Here is a 15,137-nt window from a genome sequence, read left to right as displayed (position 1 = left end):
TCCAGTGCAGCAGGCAGTCTATGACTCTTTCTCCTTCAGCTCTCTGCCCATCTCGGCAGGACCTTAGCCTCACCATCCCAGATCTTGCCATAGCCACGTCCCTCATTTCCAGAGGCCAGCCCATGGCCCCACACACGGAGGGCTCCACAGGCAGTGGTTTCAAAGCCCCACCCCACGTGATTTGCTCTGTGTGAATCCTTAGACCATGAAACCCTCTTCCTGATCCAAGCACACACAACAACACGGTAGAACTGATGAGTGTGTTTTGTTTCTGTCTAATTGCAGATATCTGGAGCCACAGTCTGGAGTTATCACTGGCCATCCTTTCCTTGTTCCCATCCTGGGCAGGGTCAATGCAGAGATAAGGCGACAAACCACCTTCAGCCTGGTCGCCTCAGGACTCCTCTTTTGGTTGCTCAGCATCTCCTCTCCTGCCACCTTCATCTCTACCTCTGCCCTGGGCCGGACACACACACACACACACACACACACACACACTCACAGCCAGCGTAAATAAGCACACGTGTGTATACACACACATGCTCAGCACGGGGACACAGATGCAAACAACGAGCATAGGTGTTTCAGGAGGTGAAGACGACCGAGGCCAGCAATGTCGGAGATGGCGACAGTAGGCACCATGTCCTGCCCTTGGGGCTCCCTGTTCACCTTCTCCACGAATTCTTCCATATGTTCCCAAGGCAGCCTGAAGCCGCTTCCAGCGCAGCATGTTTGGTGGTTGTGAGACACTGAGTGGTGAATGTGGAAATTCACAGAAGATCCCAAAGTCAGCACACAGGTGCACTGGGACCCCGGAGAGGACAGCTTTTCAATGATAGGCCTTCCCTGGGTAAGGGGCGGGAGTGAAGTGCCCAGGCAATCTCAAACTCAGTGAGCAGCAGGAGGCCAGGGGATGAAAGGACCCACAAAGGATGATTCTGACAAAGATACTTAATACACACTGCCTCTAGTAGTATCACCTGGACTCTGGTGCTGCCACCTCAGCTGATTTGATGGAGACTTGCTTCACTCACGGACACACCAAGTCCCCAAATAAACAGTCTCAGGAGGTCACCTGCTACGATCACGACCCAAACCCAGGCTCCACAGCCAGCTTGCATGAGTCTGAGCATCCCCATTTGGGAAAGGACAGTGTCCCTGTAGTATCACACGAGTGTCCCTTCAGGGCCCACCTTCAGACCCCATCTCCACACATGTTTCTGTCAGTTACTCTCATGGAAGAACCTTCCTGCCCAGGGTACTACTTCAGGCGATCATCCCACACATCTTGGCTGACAATCCACTGGCAATCCGAGCAAGGTGAGCCAGCAGCCAAGAATCCCAAAGTGAATTGCTAACTGTGTTCAGGCCCAAAGCAACCACACCTCAGCAATCCTGTTCGACTCTGAGCAGTTGTGACCTGACAACCAGCCGAGAAATTTAAGGCTCCTGGTGTCCACGCTGCGGCTGGATGCTCCCCGTTCAAAGTCCCAGAACCAGTGGACAGGAGTGGAACAACGTGCCCTATGCCCTACAGAGAGACGGGAGATGGGTGTGGATCCCACAGGTCGACACTCCACAACCTTGCACACCCACACTCACCACCCCAGGAACCACATTTCACAAGTGATGTCAAGGTAATTCTACTTAGTGGTCACTGAGTTCAAGAAGTAGGGGGGTCCTGAAAGGAAAATATCAACTTGCAGTGGGACGATGGATGGCTCCGCAACAGCACCTGTCAGGATAGGGAGCAGGGAAAAGGTTCCTGCGCCGCCTCCTCTTCCTGAGCAGCAGACTTCAAAGAGCAGCAGAAAGGATACAGCTACAGCCCAGAAGCAAGGGATGCCCCAGGTGATGGCGATCCTCCAAGCCAAGTCAGGCTTCCTCCTCTGATGGTTCTTGCACATGAACTGGAAGTAGGCCCTGCAGTTCTTCTTATGCTCAGAGCTCAGTTCCACCAGCAGGGCAGCCAGTGCCTGCAGCTCATCTTGCCCTGGAAGCTCAGTAGTGCTCCCGGGCCTTCCCTGGCCCTGCTCCTCCACCGTCTTCTCAGCTCCTGGAAGAACCCCTATTGCTGCTCCTCATCTGCCACAACCTCCACCTCCTCCATGACGTCTTCCGCAAGCAGCTGGAACCACCACCCAATCCCCACCACGTCTCCGTCCACCAGGGGCTCACCGTCGTCCACCGCCTCCACCCTGCATAGCGTGGCTCCTTTGCCTGGAATGACAACTTGTGGCTGTAAGGTCCCAGCCTCAAAAAGCCTGAGGATGGCAGGCCACCAACCCCAGCGCCCTGAAACCGGAGCTCACAACTAGGAAGGTCTGGGGTCTCAGGATGCTCCTGCATTCCTCTGACGGCCTTTCACACGCCTCTTGGCCCTGGTCGTGACCCCAGGCTGGGGCAGATGCCAAGGGATGGGACATAATAGCACAGCAAGTGGTGTGCAAATGCGGCTCAGGTTTCAGTAATCCTGTGGGACCCACTAGCTCTTTGGGGGCGGGGAGTGAGGGGGATGGTAGGGAAGCGGGGGCTGGTGTGTGTCCGGTGGCCTGAGGCTGAAGAAAGGGGTGGCAGACAGCATGGGACAGGGTGAACAGGCCCTGGGGAAATCAGCCGAATAGGCGGATCCCTAGGCCGTGAGCCACGGATAGGCTGCTGGCCCAAATCTAGTCCAATGGCTGAGAGAGTGGTGGGTGGCACCCTTCTGGACACGCCCCTCAAACGTAGGAAGTCTTCCACAGTTCCTGGGCTACAGCGCACCCACATGGCATATACCGCTCCAGGGAGTAATGGGTTTTGCATCTGCTGATACTCCAGGCGCTGTCATTGTCCGGACTCTGGAAATCCCAACGACGGGTTCTGCTTCACAGTCTGAACAGCTTACTCCTGTGTCCCTCAGGACCCTCAATAACTGAGAAATTTCCCTGAGGATTCAAAGGATAAACAGGGACTCCACGTGCCTGGATACTTTTTCTCCATGGGACACAGAACCTGTTGTCCGGATGCTAGGGGAGAAGGGAAAAACCACACTGTTGGCTACAGTTGATCTCCACTGTTCAGGGACACCAGAGCCTTAGGGTACAGAGCTGGCTCTGTGTCTCTTCATCTCTGCTTCTGGCATAGCACTGTTTTGGGCAACCCTTCCATGTGTGTACCAAGGGCTGGTGTCTGTTTGTCTCCATCTCTCTAAGTGGTGCTCTTGCTGTCTGTCACTCTCTGCACACCAGTGCTCATACGAGAAGTTTATATGAGAAGGCAAGCCCTGCTCCTCCTTAGTGAGTTGCACCCATGGGAGATCAGACTTTGTTAGTCCACACGTTCGGAGAGTGCTTTCTCAAACTTGAAAGTCCACAGTGTGCGGTCACTGCTGAACTGCAGAAGGTGCGGAGTGACCCTCCCTCCATCGCTGGACAGACGTGAATAGTGCAAAGGCCTCAGGTAGCTTGGCCACACTTTGCACAGATGGAGAAATGGGGCATGGCCTGGGGCCTGAGGGCACTCCCTGAACATTATTTGAATACCTGCCAGGGAGATGGTAAGGACAGCTCCCCATTAAGTTCCATGACACACTGGTGCCAGAAACATGCATGGCTGCCAGTTTACCCTATCGAGGCCCTTTCAAAGCGGTTCTGTTCTCCATGTGAGAACACATTCAAGCCTGCCCGGTCACCCAAGCCTGTGGGGCTGGGAGCAGCAAGAGGATCAAGATAAGCCATCCAGCCTATAGTCCTGAGAGCCAATATATGTGTTCTGCAAAGAGTACAAAGAGTGATGATTCAGACTGGAAGACTGCAGGTAGCAGGTGCTTATGCTGCAGTTCTGGTCCATCACTGAAACCACACAAAATAGGCAAGGGTTGCTCATGCTCATGGTAAGGTCAGGCAAAGTATGCCTGGCACTTGGGAAGGATGGAAAGGCCCTTGTATCAGGGTGTTCAAAGGGCTGTGGGGTCACCCACCGTGGCTTCTGTGTCTGGGATTGCAACCTGTTCTGTGTCTCAGATCTTCTTCACTCTCACTGGTCACCCCCAGGCACTTTATTCCTGCCTCTCCTTTCTGCCAGGAATCCTTGCTGGACCACTGTGATTCCACTCAGAACTTGCTCACTCAGTGAGATAATGGGGATCAGTAAGTATGTCTACATATGTTCTGTGGGTTTGTGTATGTGTGTGTGTGTGTGTGTGCGGACGCGTGTGTGTGACTCCCACATCTGTTATTTTCGGAATCATTCACCTTTACAACAATAACTGTCAGCTAAGGTGGCTCTGATGTACTGTCTCTGGTCATTTCTGACTCAGAGGCTAATCTTCCTCAGATGCAGGCCTGAAGGAGACACACAGAGTCATGGCTGCGACACTTACAGGTGTGGCCCTGCCCGGACTCTACTCAGCTGTGCCTTTGGAGCCTGCCAATTGCCCAGTACCACACTTCCTTCAGGGTCCACCATTCTGCCCCCTCGCCTCCACCCCTCCTCCTGCTCCTGCCTCTGCACCTCCCCTCCTCCTGAGCACTGGACCACAACGAGTAGCAGAAAGGATACCACGTTGGCCCAGAAGCCAGGGATGCCCTGGATGTTGGCACTCTTCTGAGCCAAGTCACGCTTCCTCCTCTCATGACTCTTGCACATGAACCAAACGTAGGCCCTGCAAGGTTTTCTCAGGCTTAGAGCTAAGTTCCACTTACAAGGTCGCCAGTGCCTGCATCTCATCTAGTGCTGGGAGCTCACTCGGGCCTCCAGGCATTTCCTGGCACTGCTCCTCCAATGTCTTCTCCTCCAGCTCCAGGGAGGACCCTGTTTCTGTTATTCATCTGGCACAACCTCCACATCCTCAGTGATGTCCTCTGCAAGCAGCTGGAAACCCCGTCTGATCCCTGCCACGACTCCGTCCACCTGGGCCTCGCTGTCCTCTCCTGCCTCCACTCTGAAGAGGGTGGCATCTTCGCCTGGTGTGGCCACTGGTGGCTGCAACGTCCCAGCCATGCACAGCATCACCAGGACAGGCTGTTGCTGGCCAGATGCTAGGGAAGTAGGGAAAAACCCCACCGTTTGCCATGTTGATCTCCATTGTTCAGGGACACCAAATGGGAAAGGGGACGGAATGAATCAAATTCCCCTTTTGATCACTCAACAGGAGGTCATAGTCACCAGGTCTCATTCATGTTCCTGAAAAAGAAAGCTTGTACTTCAGCATATAGACAAGTTTCCTCTCAGCGATGTTACTGTGTACACGCATATATTTGTGTACATGTGCACGTAGAAATTTTAGTGCTTACCAAAATTTAAGGTCCTGGGAAAGAAAGCTTGTACTTCTGCATATGGACAGGTTTCCTCTCAGCGATGCTACTGTGTACACGCATATATTTGTGCACATGTGCACGTAGAAATTTGAGTGCTTACCAAAATTCATGTTCCTTGAAAAGAAAGCTTGTACTTCCGCATATGGAGAAGCTTCATTTCAGGGATGTTACTGTGTACACGAGTGTGTTTATGCACATATGCGTGCAGAAATTTTAGTGCTTACCAAAATTCAAGTTCCTGGAAAAGAGAGCTTGTACTTCTGCATATGGACAGGTTTCCCCTCAGCGATCTTACTGTGTACACGCATATATTTGTGCACATGTGCACACAGAAATTTGAGTGCTTACCAAAATTAATGTTCCTGGAAAAGAAAGCTTGTACTTCTGCATATGGACAAGTTTCCTCTCAGGGATGTTACTGACTACACGTGCATGTTTGTGCACATGTGCGTGCAGAAATTTGAGTGCCTACCAAAATTCAAGTTCCTGGAAAAGAAAGCTGTACTTCTGCATATGGACAGGTTTCCCCTCAGCGATGTTACCGTGTACACATGTATGTTTCTGCACATGTGCGTGTAGAAATCCCTGCCAGTTCGCTAGTGTGTATGAGCTACTGCAACTGACCTAGCCAGGTGATAGAAGTTGGACAGCGAAACCATGAAGTTCTTAGGGAACGGTACAGAGTCTCTGGCCAGCAGAAGCACTGAAGCCAGGGAATCGCTTCCCGTTTGCTCACTGAGCAAACACGTTCTAGGCGGAATCACAGTTGTGCACCTAGGATACTTGGCAGAAAGGAGAGGCAGGAGGAGAGAGCCTGGGGAGTGTGAAGATGAAAGTCCACTACATCTGCAGTTTATGAAAAGTAGAAAATGTACCTAATGAGCTGGGAGGACAACTGTACTTAATTAATTGAGTTATCTAAGAGGATTTCCATCCAAACAGCCAAAAGTGCTTCCTGGTTTCTTCTTGCTGCCTGTAGTAAAACATGAAGGGATTTTTTTTTTTTAATGTTTAACATAAAGATTATTAAAACAGGGGACAGAATTTGCTGATTTGGGAATTTTGCAATCTTTTAAGATGATGGAAGATGATAAATTAATGACTCTCAAGCAAGATCATATCCAGGGCATTGAGATTAGGTGGTCTAAATATAACATTTTACACCACCGATAGGCCGTTCTACTTCATATTATTTTTTATAAACAAAGGTGTTCTAAAGACGAGTATGACTGTAAAATTCTTTGTTAAGCCTCAGAAAGCTGGAAGGGGATGCCTCATGGCATTATTTAGTCAGGCCAATAGCCTCCAAAGAGTTTAGGGGCGTCACTCAGAGATCCTTTCAGTCACACAATAAGACTTCTACCAAGGTTCAGGGTGTTATCCCTCAGCTATCTCAGCAGAAAACCAAGACAGAGTAAGCCTTATTATGAAGACATGTGTGATTGTCGCTTTGGAGTGGGGTGCTTTGCCTTGAACACCAGTAAGAGTAACAGGAGACACACCAAGGTTTTAAGATAACATATTTAAGTTCAGCTCGGACTGAAAGGACCAGCAATAGTACAAAATAGGAGCTCTGGACTTCTACCTTCTACAAGCAGGAAGCAGGCTAGGGAGACTGTTTCATGTAACCATATACTAGCCACCTTTCATGCAATGGCATCATGTCAGCGGGTAGAATGAAAAAATCAGAGACTGAAGCCTAGGAAGTGTCCAGGCCTTAAATACTAATCAAAGGACTGCCCGCAAGAACCCATGGGATTTCAGAACTGCTACTATTGACTCCCATCTCCCCTCCCCTTTCTGGAACAGGAGTGTCTATGAAGGTTATCTATGCCTGAACCACCACTGTATGTTGGCTGTGAAAGGGAGCAGATTAACTCATCTCTTTTGTTCACACATCCTCAGGTCTAGAGGAACTACACTTCTATAATTTGAACTGATGTGTTGCAGACTTGAGAGGCTCTTGGACTGCAAGGAGATCAAACCAGTCAATCCTAAAGTAAATCTCTCCTGCATATTCATTCGAAGGACTGATGCTGAAGCTGAAGCTCCAATACTTGGGCTATGTGATGGGAATAACCGTCTCATTGGAAAAGACCGTGATGCGGAAAAAGATGAAGGTAGGAGAAGGGGACAGCAGAGGATGGGATTGTTGGATAGCATCATCGACTCAATGGACTTGAGTTTGAGCAAGCTCCTGGAGTTGATGGACAGGGAAGCCTGCAGCGCTGCAGCCCATGGGGTCGCCAAGAATACGACACAACTGAGCAACAGAACACTTGAGATACTGTACACGTGGACCCTGATCCATAGCTGGACCTGACTTAGATGACAAGGTCCTGAACTTCAAGTTAATGCTGTAACAGATAAATTGTTTAAAAGCATTGGCAGGAAAAGGCATTTTGGACATACACGCATGTGAACAATTTCTGGCCATGTGTGTACCACGTGGTTTTAAATTATGTCCACGGTTCCTTCCTCCACCCCTTCACATGTGTGGTGGGCTTAGTGGCTCACTTCTCATGTTAGAATACTGTAGAAACGAACAATGAAGCGTCTGAGACTAGGTCATAAAAGGCACTGCAGCCTCCTTGATCATCCTCTTGGATCACTCACTCTAGAAGCCAGCTTAGTCATATCTCGAGAGCACTCAGGTAGCCCTTTAGAGAGGCCCATGTGAAAGAACCGAGGCTTTCTCCCAACAGCCAGCAAGCAAACTGGTTCCAACAGCTATGTGAGTAAGCCATCTTGGAAGGAAATCCACCAGCGCATGTCAAGGCTTCAGAGGATGGCAATCTCATGAGACACTGAGCCACAACACTCAGCTGAATTACTCCTGGATTCCCAACTTTCAGCAGCAGTATGAAATAATATTGTTTTAAGCTGCTAGTTTTGGCTAACTGCTTATGCAGCACTAGTTCATTAATGCACTGCCAACTTTGGGCAATGTCTTTATTCAGGGCTGCCTGTCCATCTAGTCCAATCTAATCCAGAATCTGCTACTTCAGTTTAGAAAACATAGCCCACCCTTGATCTGACCACCCTCAGTATCAGATCAAATATCATTTCACTCACCGGAATATCTTATCAGCCTTGCCTAGCCTCAGCAATGATCCTCTCAGTTGAGCCAGAGTCCACCCTCACCCTTATAGTCCTCATTTTAATAAGTTTCCATCCACTGACACCCATTCTGTTATTGTTGTCCATTGCTTTTCAGTCTCCCATCTCTGTCTGCAATCCCATGGGCCCACCCTGTTCCTCAGCTATAAATCCCAGCTGCACCCCTCCTGGAGTCACACATAAGCTCAATCTCTCTCCCATGTTATAATACACCACTGTAGTACTCTTACCTTGAATAAAGTTTTTCTTGCCACCTTTCATAAGTGTTATGAATACTTTTTGAACATTCCCAAGTTCTGTTAGTAAGGATTACTCTCAAAGGAATCTAGTTTTATATCTTTATTCTTTATACTATATTCATTTGGGGGAACAAATTTCTAGAATTAAAACATTTCATGTTTTTACCAAACAAACAGAAAATATCTTTAAAATACATTTACATATCTTAAAATATGTAGTAATCTGAAATGGATGTGTATATAGACATGTCAGTGTATATACACACATACCCTCAGAGCTCCAAGGAAAACCTAATTCTCAGTAAACAATAAATGAAAACATTCAGCCTGAAAATAGTGAACTCTTTGGATTCAACTTGCCAAAAATCTTAGACAATGAAATTTTAATTTAAAAACATGGATACATAAAAATATTTGGGATTCAGACAAAATTGCTAAATAAAGATAGGTCAACCCCTAAACCATCTCTGGAAAAAAAAAAAAAAAAAAAAAGAAAACCTCAGTATCATGTAATAACCTATCATGGAAAAGAACCTACAAAAGAATAGATACATATCTGCATAACTAAATCACTCTGATATACATCTGAAATTCAACATTGTAAATCTAATATATTTACAGGAAAAAAATTGTGAAGGAACTTCTAAAATACAAAGTTATAAAGAAAAAAAAATCCTAAAGAATGTAGGAAGTATCTATGAATTGAAACAAAAATAGAAAACAAAAATAAAGCTTGTTGGGATAAGAGGACAAGAGCTGCTTCTTGGAAAAAGAAAATCAGAAACATTGATACAACTGTGGCAAATCTAATAAGGGGACAGGGAGGTTAATTCCAATACTAGAAATGAGGAACGAAATGGGATTCTGAGAGGATAACATTCAACTCTGAGTGGAATGCCTTTTGTTTCAGGAAAGGTCCAGTCAAGCAACAACCTGGGGAAAGAAAGGGAAGGAAAGAAAGAGGAAGAGAGACAAGGGAAGAAAGCAAGAAAAAGAAAGGAGAGGAGAAGGAAGGAACAGTAAATGTCTCAACAAATGTTGTAAACTATCCAATAAAACAATTCTCTTCAAGATCTAAAAGCAGAAACGGAAATTTATTAAGCCAGATACTCATTGCTTTTGATGGTACTCAGAACAAGAAAGCCCACTTACACATCACTGTTTAGAACTGGCCAACACAATACGATTATTAAAAAAAAAAAAAATATGCCATGTTATTTGTAAAAAGACAGCAGAAATAATTTTTAAAACATTATTTCTACAAATACTAATTTTACTTACAATATTTTGGCAACATTAATCAAATAATAAATTTTACCTGAAAGACCAAGCAAGGCAGACAAGGAAATTCACAAAGGGCAGTAACAAAATAATAATCTTGACACATCTTCAATAATTTGTAAAGAAAACAAAGTGTCATTGTGTGAACAAAATATAGAGGTATCAAAAGAAAAACAGAGGAAGCTCCTGAAAGAACTCAACTCACTATTAACTATCTTTGATTTGCAGGCACAGAAACTGACTCAAGTTAATTCTAAGAAGCAAAGCCCTGATGTTATTATCTCTTCTTTTTTCATTTTTTTCTTTTTCTTTTTTTTTTTTTTTCTTGTGAAAATTTAGGAAATTTAGGCTGGAGAGGGGAGAAGAGGATAGAGACTTCAAGTGCCTTTAAGGAGGAGGAGGAAAGAGAGGGGGTTGGAGATTTGATTGTGTTATTTGAACAGCATTGGTGAAGCTCAAACAAGGGAGCCATGCAGGCCTACGGGAAGAGTATTTCCAGAAGAACAGCACTTGCAGTCTGGATCGGGAAGAAATGGAATTTGATGGAGGAAAACCAAGGCCAGTGTTGTCAAAAAGAGTACATTAGTGGGGAAAATAGTACAGTAGAAGACAGAGAATGGAAGAGAGGAAGCAGTTAGGGACCGTATTGTGGGAACCTTTTAATTTGGCAATAAATACAACTTGTAGTCCTTAGGAGCATACTTCACAGCAACTAACAGCAACAGTGTTGATAATACTAAGCAACAGTAAAAACACGTAACTAAACATTTCGTATTTTTTACTACAGAAATCGAAGAAAGCAGATACAAATGCAATAGTCTGCATATTTATTTATACAGAGAGTTTTCACCTGAGACCAGAACACACACACACTCTTTACACAACTAAAAGTGGTTTCAGCTGACACTTAGCAAAGCGCTTTGGCCCAAGTAAACTAACCAGAAAGGCCTAGTAAAATATTCAAAGTGAAAATAAATCAATCAAGCTTTGAATTAATAAACACAATTTATTTGAATTTGAATTTATACTCACGAATTACCTAAAATGGAGACAACAGATTCACTATAGCTTCATCATCTGTAGTCCTTCCTCTTCAGTTCTGAAAAGGATGCTAACCGCTTGGTGATGATCTCTTTCCAGCATTTTGTGAAAGCTTAGAGGACTTAAAGAAATTGAGGACTGGGGAGAGTGGGGAGAGACAAAGAGGAGGAGAAAGGAAGAGGAAACGGAGAGATTGCTCCTGGCATAGGTCTACAGACAGGATCCCAGCTTCCTGGAATGGTGCACAGAGATTGCTAGGTATCCGTGCCAGAAGTGGAGAAGGGGTGACATTCACCTCCAGGAGGAGACTCAACTCCAAGAACCTACAGAGGCAGCCAAGTGCGCTGATGTTCAGGCACCAATACTTAGAGGGTACCTCACAGGTCTGTGAAAGAGCCCTTGGAGACCGCAAGAAAGAAGGTTTCCACAAGTATAATCACAGATTAGATGGTTGGATAGATTAGAGGAAGGATAACTCTATGACCTGATAATTACTGAAATACATGAGACAATTCTTGCACATCAGACTGTGTCAAGAAAGACGGAAACTCAATTAGTTTGATACAATGGGAAATTACACACGCAAAGAATTAGCAGTTAACTGTACTACATTTGTATCCAAGGCAAGATAAGATACAGAACCGAAATCTTCACATGGTCAACTCGGGTAAGACACATGTAACTGGAAAATGGAAGCAAGAGTTCCAAAAAGGCTTTAATCACCCTGGACTATTTTTATCCACTATATTTACGATTCTTGGACAACTCCATTGTAGCTTAAGGGTAAGAGAACTCAATTTAGCCCAATTCAAAAGCTGAACAGATTTCCTCTGTTTGATCCTTTTCAGCTACAACTATGGGTCCAGCGCCAATCAAAGTGGACGTCAAGGCTCTTTTTCCTTTGGGAATTGTAACTTGCTTTGCTACTGTGTCTGACACAGATATGCCGACCTCACTGTGACTACAGGCCAGCCAAATGGGAAAGGGGACAGAATGAATCAAATTCCCCTTTTGATCACTCAACAGGAGGTCCACAGGCACCAGGTCTCATTAACGATCTCTGCTTCTCCAACTGCAGTCAGTGCTACACAGGGCCTGCTTCATGCTTGCCAGGGTCTCTCACCAAACACAGGCATTTTAACGGCTGGCTTCCTTGAGATGTCCCTGGGCTAGGTAAAAGCACTCTGAGACAGTGTTCCTTCTCCCTTGGCTCTGTGCCTGCAGTGAATGTATGCCTCTTCCTCAGCTGGGACACGAAGCCACAGCTCTTCACTGATTAAATCCCGTGTCTGGTCCAAACTCACATCGTAGCTTCTCCATCAACCTCCACTGCACGCTTTCAGAGCCAGGTTATCTTAGATCAGCCCAAGAGGCACTTCAGAGAGTGACATTCAAGTCTGGCTATATAGCTGATACTGAGATCTGCAAGGCATGAAAACACTTCAAAATTACGGTGCTAAAACACTCTACAGATTATATGTATAGGAGAGCTTTCGAACTTACAAGTAACATCAAATACCAAAATAGGTTCTTACTTTTCCTTTCTCCACTTCTCTCATTTTCTCTCTCACACACACATGCACACATCCTTTTTACATGTTAAGACAATTACACGAAAAACAGATCATAGATTTTTAAATAGCATCTCAATATGAAGATCAAACAAAACTGTACTTCCTCTATTTAAAACAAAATCACATAAATTACCCATCGGTTTTCCTATATTTGATATTATTGAATAATGCTATAAGTTGATCTTTTGGTTTTTAATGGGATTTTTAACTTTGACTGAAATACTTGCTTCAGACTTACTGAAGGCAGAATTAACTATTATTTTTCTTTTTTTGACCTCCTCCTTTTAGATTTGGGGGGTGATGATTCAAAATCAGATGTGTTCACAGTAATGGATGCAACTTCCACCAATCCTGGCTGAAGGGGTTCCAGTGATACCTGAATAACAATTTTTGTTTCAGGAGACAATCCTTCTAGCTGCTTAGGCTTCTTAAACATTTGATGACACTGGGTCTTGTGCTCCCTCTCCTCTTTGGAAGTTAAAAACTGTAGCCGACATTTGGAACACTGGTGAAAACTCTTTTCCCAGTGCCCTCGATGATGACGTCTGTATGCTGTTGCAGTTTGAAAAATTTTGAGACAAAACGGGCAAAGTAATTTCTTAGTGTTACCATGGTATGCTCTGAAATGTGCATCCACATCTGCAAAAAATGATGATCTGTAACTGCAAACCTGGCATACATAGGGCATTTCACCAGGCTTATGATTGTCTTTCATGTGCTCTAAGAGAACCTGATCTGTCTCAAAGGACAACTCACAGATGTGACAGACTGCGGAGGGCTCCTGGGCCGTGTGGACACTTTCAATGTGACACTGCAGCTGGAAAGGAGTAGGAAACTGGCGGAGGCAGTGCTGGCAGGTGGTGTGGGTTTTCCAGCTGTCACCTCTCTGCCTCTCAAGTTCCAAATGGTGCTTCATGTGATTCATAAACTTGACATTTTTTAGAACTTTCATGCAGCTGAGGCATTTAAACGCCGTGTGGGTCTTCGGTTCTGGCGGCCCAACTCCTCCATGCTCGCCATAGTAGAAGTCACGAAGTAACACAATCAGATTTCCTTCTGTGGGATCACCAATTTTGTTTGGACTTGCCAAACTTGGAAAATCAGTTTTTGTCCGTCCACTTTCCCCTAAAGGTCTTACAGGCTTGCAATGAACACTGTCCTTTGGAAAAGGTGTTGGACAAGGTTCTCCATTCTGAACATGGCTTAGTGAGGTATGGACACGGTCTGGTGTGCTTTGCTGAGTGGTCTCTGTATGAAAAAAACGTGACGGGGAGAAACCTAAAGAATGTTCCCCTACAATGCCATCACTGAGTTTAGGCCTTCTGGGATTTCTGCGATTTGTTTCACAAGGGGAAACTCGCTTTGATACATGAGGACTTTTATTCATATCTCCTACAGAAACTGCTGTTTCTACTCGATGCTGCAATGACCTTGTGAAGGTAATCAAAGAAGAACATAACTCCTTCGAAAAGCAATCAGGCACTATTTGTGGTGAAAGATTTTTATAATCAGCTTGAGACGGAGGTTCAATAATAATAGGACTACCTGTTGATCTTGAGTCAGAGTCAGACACTGGCAAGACAGTCTTTGCTTCTGATGTAGGAGTCACATGACTAACAGGCTGTAATCTGTGAGCGTTACCTCTCCTGAAGTGACCACACCTTTTTCTCCTTGAATAAGAACCTGGGGTATCTCTGTTCAGTATGTTTGAAACGACTGGTTTTGAAGCTGAGCTCATCCCAACAAAGATCACGTCAGCATCTTCATTTCCATGTTCCACTCCAACCAAGATCACTTCATCATCATCATCATCATCTACTTGTTTCGTCTCTCCCTCCCTTTTCCGTACTTCTGGCTCTTGTTCTTCTTCACATAACATACGTGGGAGTTCCATATTTTTAATACTTTCTTATTCTTAGAGGGTGCGGTCACAAGTCCCAGTGCTTCCTTTATACAAACTGCCACCTAAGTATAAACATACTACAGATTAGTTAAGTACAGAAAAATGGGCTATTTGATTATCTCCAAAACTCTAGAGTACTTATACACACCCTTATCTTACAGACAAAGACACTGAGTGTCAACCAGACTCAATGACAGCTGAAAAAACTACGACTACAAGTCTACATGGCTCTAGAATCATTGCTTTGTCGCATGTTCACTTTAACCTCTTCTACTTAAAAAAATAAAGAGGGGAAAAAAAAAACAAAACACCACACTGATCATTACGTGAAATCAAATGTAAAGGAGAGTATTTTTACAAAAGCATTGTTCTACAGCGTTTTGAAGCATGGACTTTGGAGTCATAGGAGATTAAGTTAGAATTCTAACTTAACCACACACCAGTTGCCTCTTCTTGGGCAAATTTGTAACTTTTAAATGTGTTTCTGTATCTTAAAGACAAACATGCTTATTTCTTAGACTTAAGGTTAACAGCTTTTTTAAAAGGCATCAGCTATTCAATGGCATCTTGTTTTGTAGTAAAAATGGAAGAAAATGTATCTTAAATGCACATTACAACTGATCCATAAATTCTAATTTCATAAATGTTAACAAACAAAATAGGTAGCAAATTCAAAGTA

At 44.9% G+C, this 15,137-nt stretch overlaps 1 protein-coding gene and 1 pseudogene across 1 annotated transcript; both read right to left on the bottom strand.

Annotated features, from left to right (window-relative positions):
* Nucleotides 1-1,886: 1,886 nt before the first annotated feature.
* Nucleotides 1,887-2,426, bottom strand: LOC132659013 (testis-specific Y-encoded protein 1-like; annotated as a pseudogene).
* Nucleotides 2,427-12,826: 10,400 nt separating this feature from the next.
* LOC132659012 (zinc finger protein 280B-like) lies at nucleotides 12,827-14,422 on the bottom strand (the record flags this gene model as incomplete). Its single annotated transcript, XM_060408520.1, has 1 exon — nucleotides 12,827-14,422. A coding segment is annotated over one exon (1,596 nt), but the record flags the coding sequence as incomplete, so codon positions are not given.
* Between the last annotated feature and the right edge of the window lie 715 nt (nucleotides 14,423-15,137).

Source organism: Ovis aries, chromosome Y (assembly GCF_016772045.2).
Source record: "Ovis aries strain OAR_USU_Benz2616 breed Rambouillet chromosome Y, ARS-UI_Ramb_v3.0, whole genome shotgun sequence".
Lineage (NCBI taxonomy): Eukaryota > Metazoa > Chordata > Mammalia > Artiodactyla > Bovidae > Ovis > Ovis aries.
This window is presented reverse-complemented; position numbering and strand designations above follow the sequence as displayed.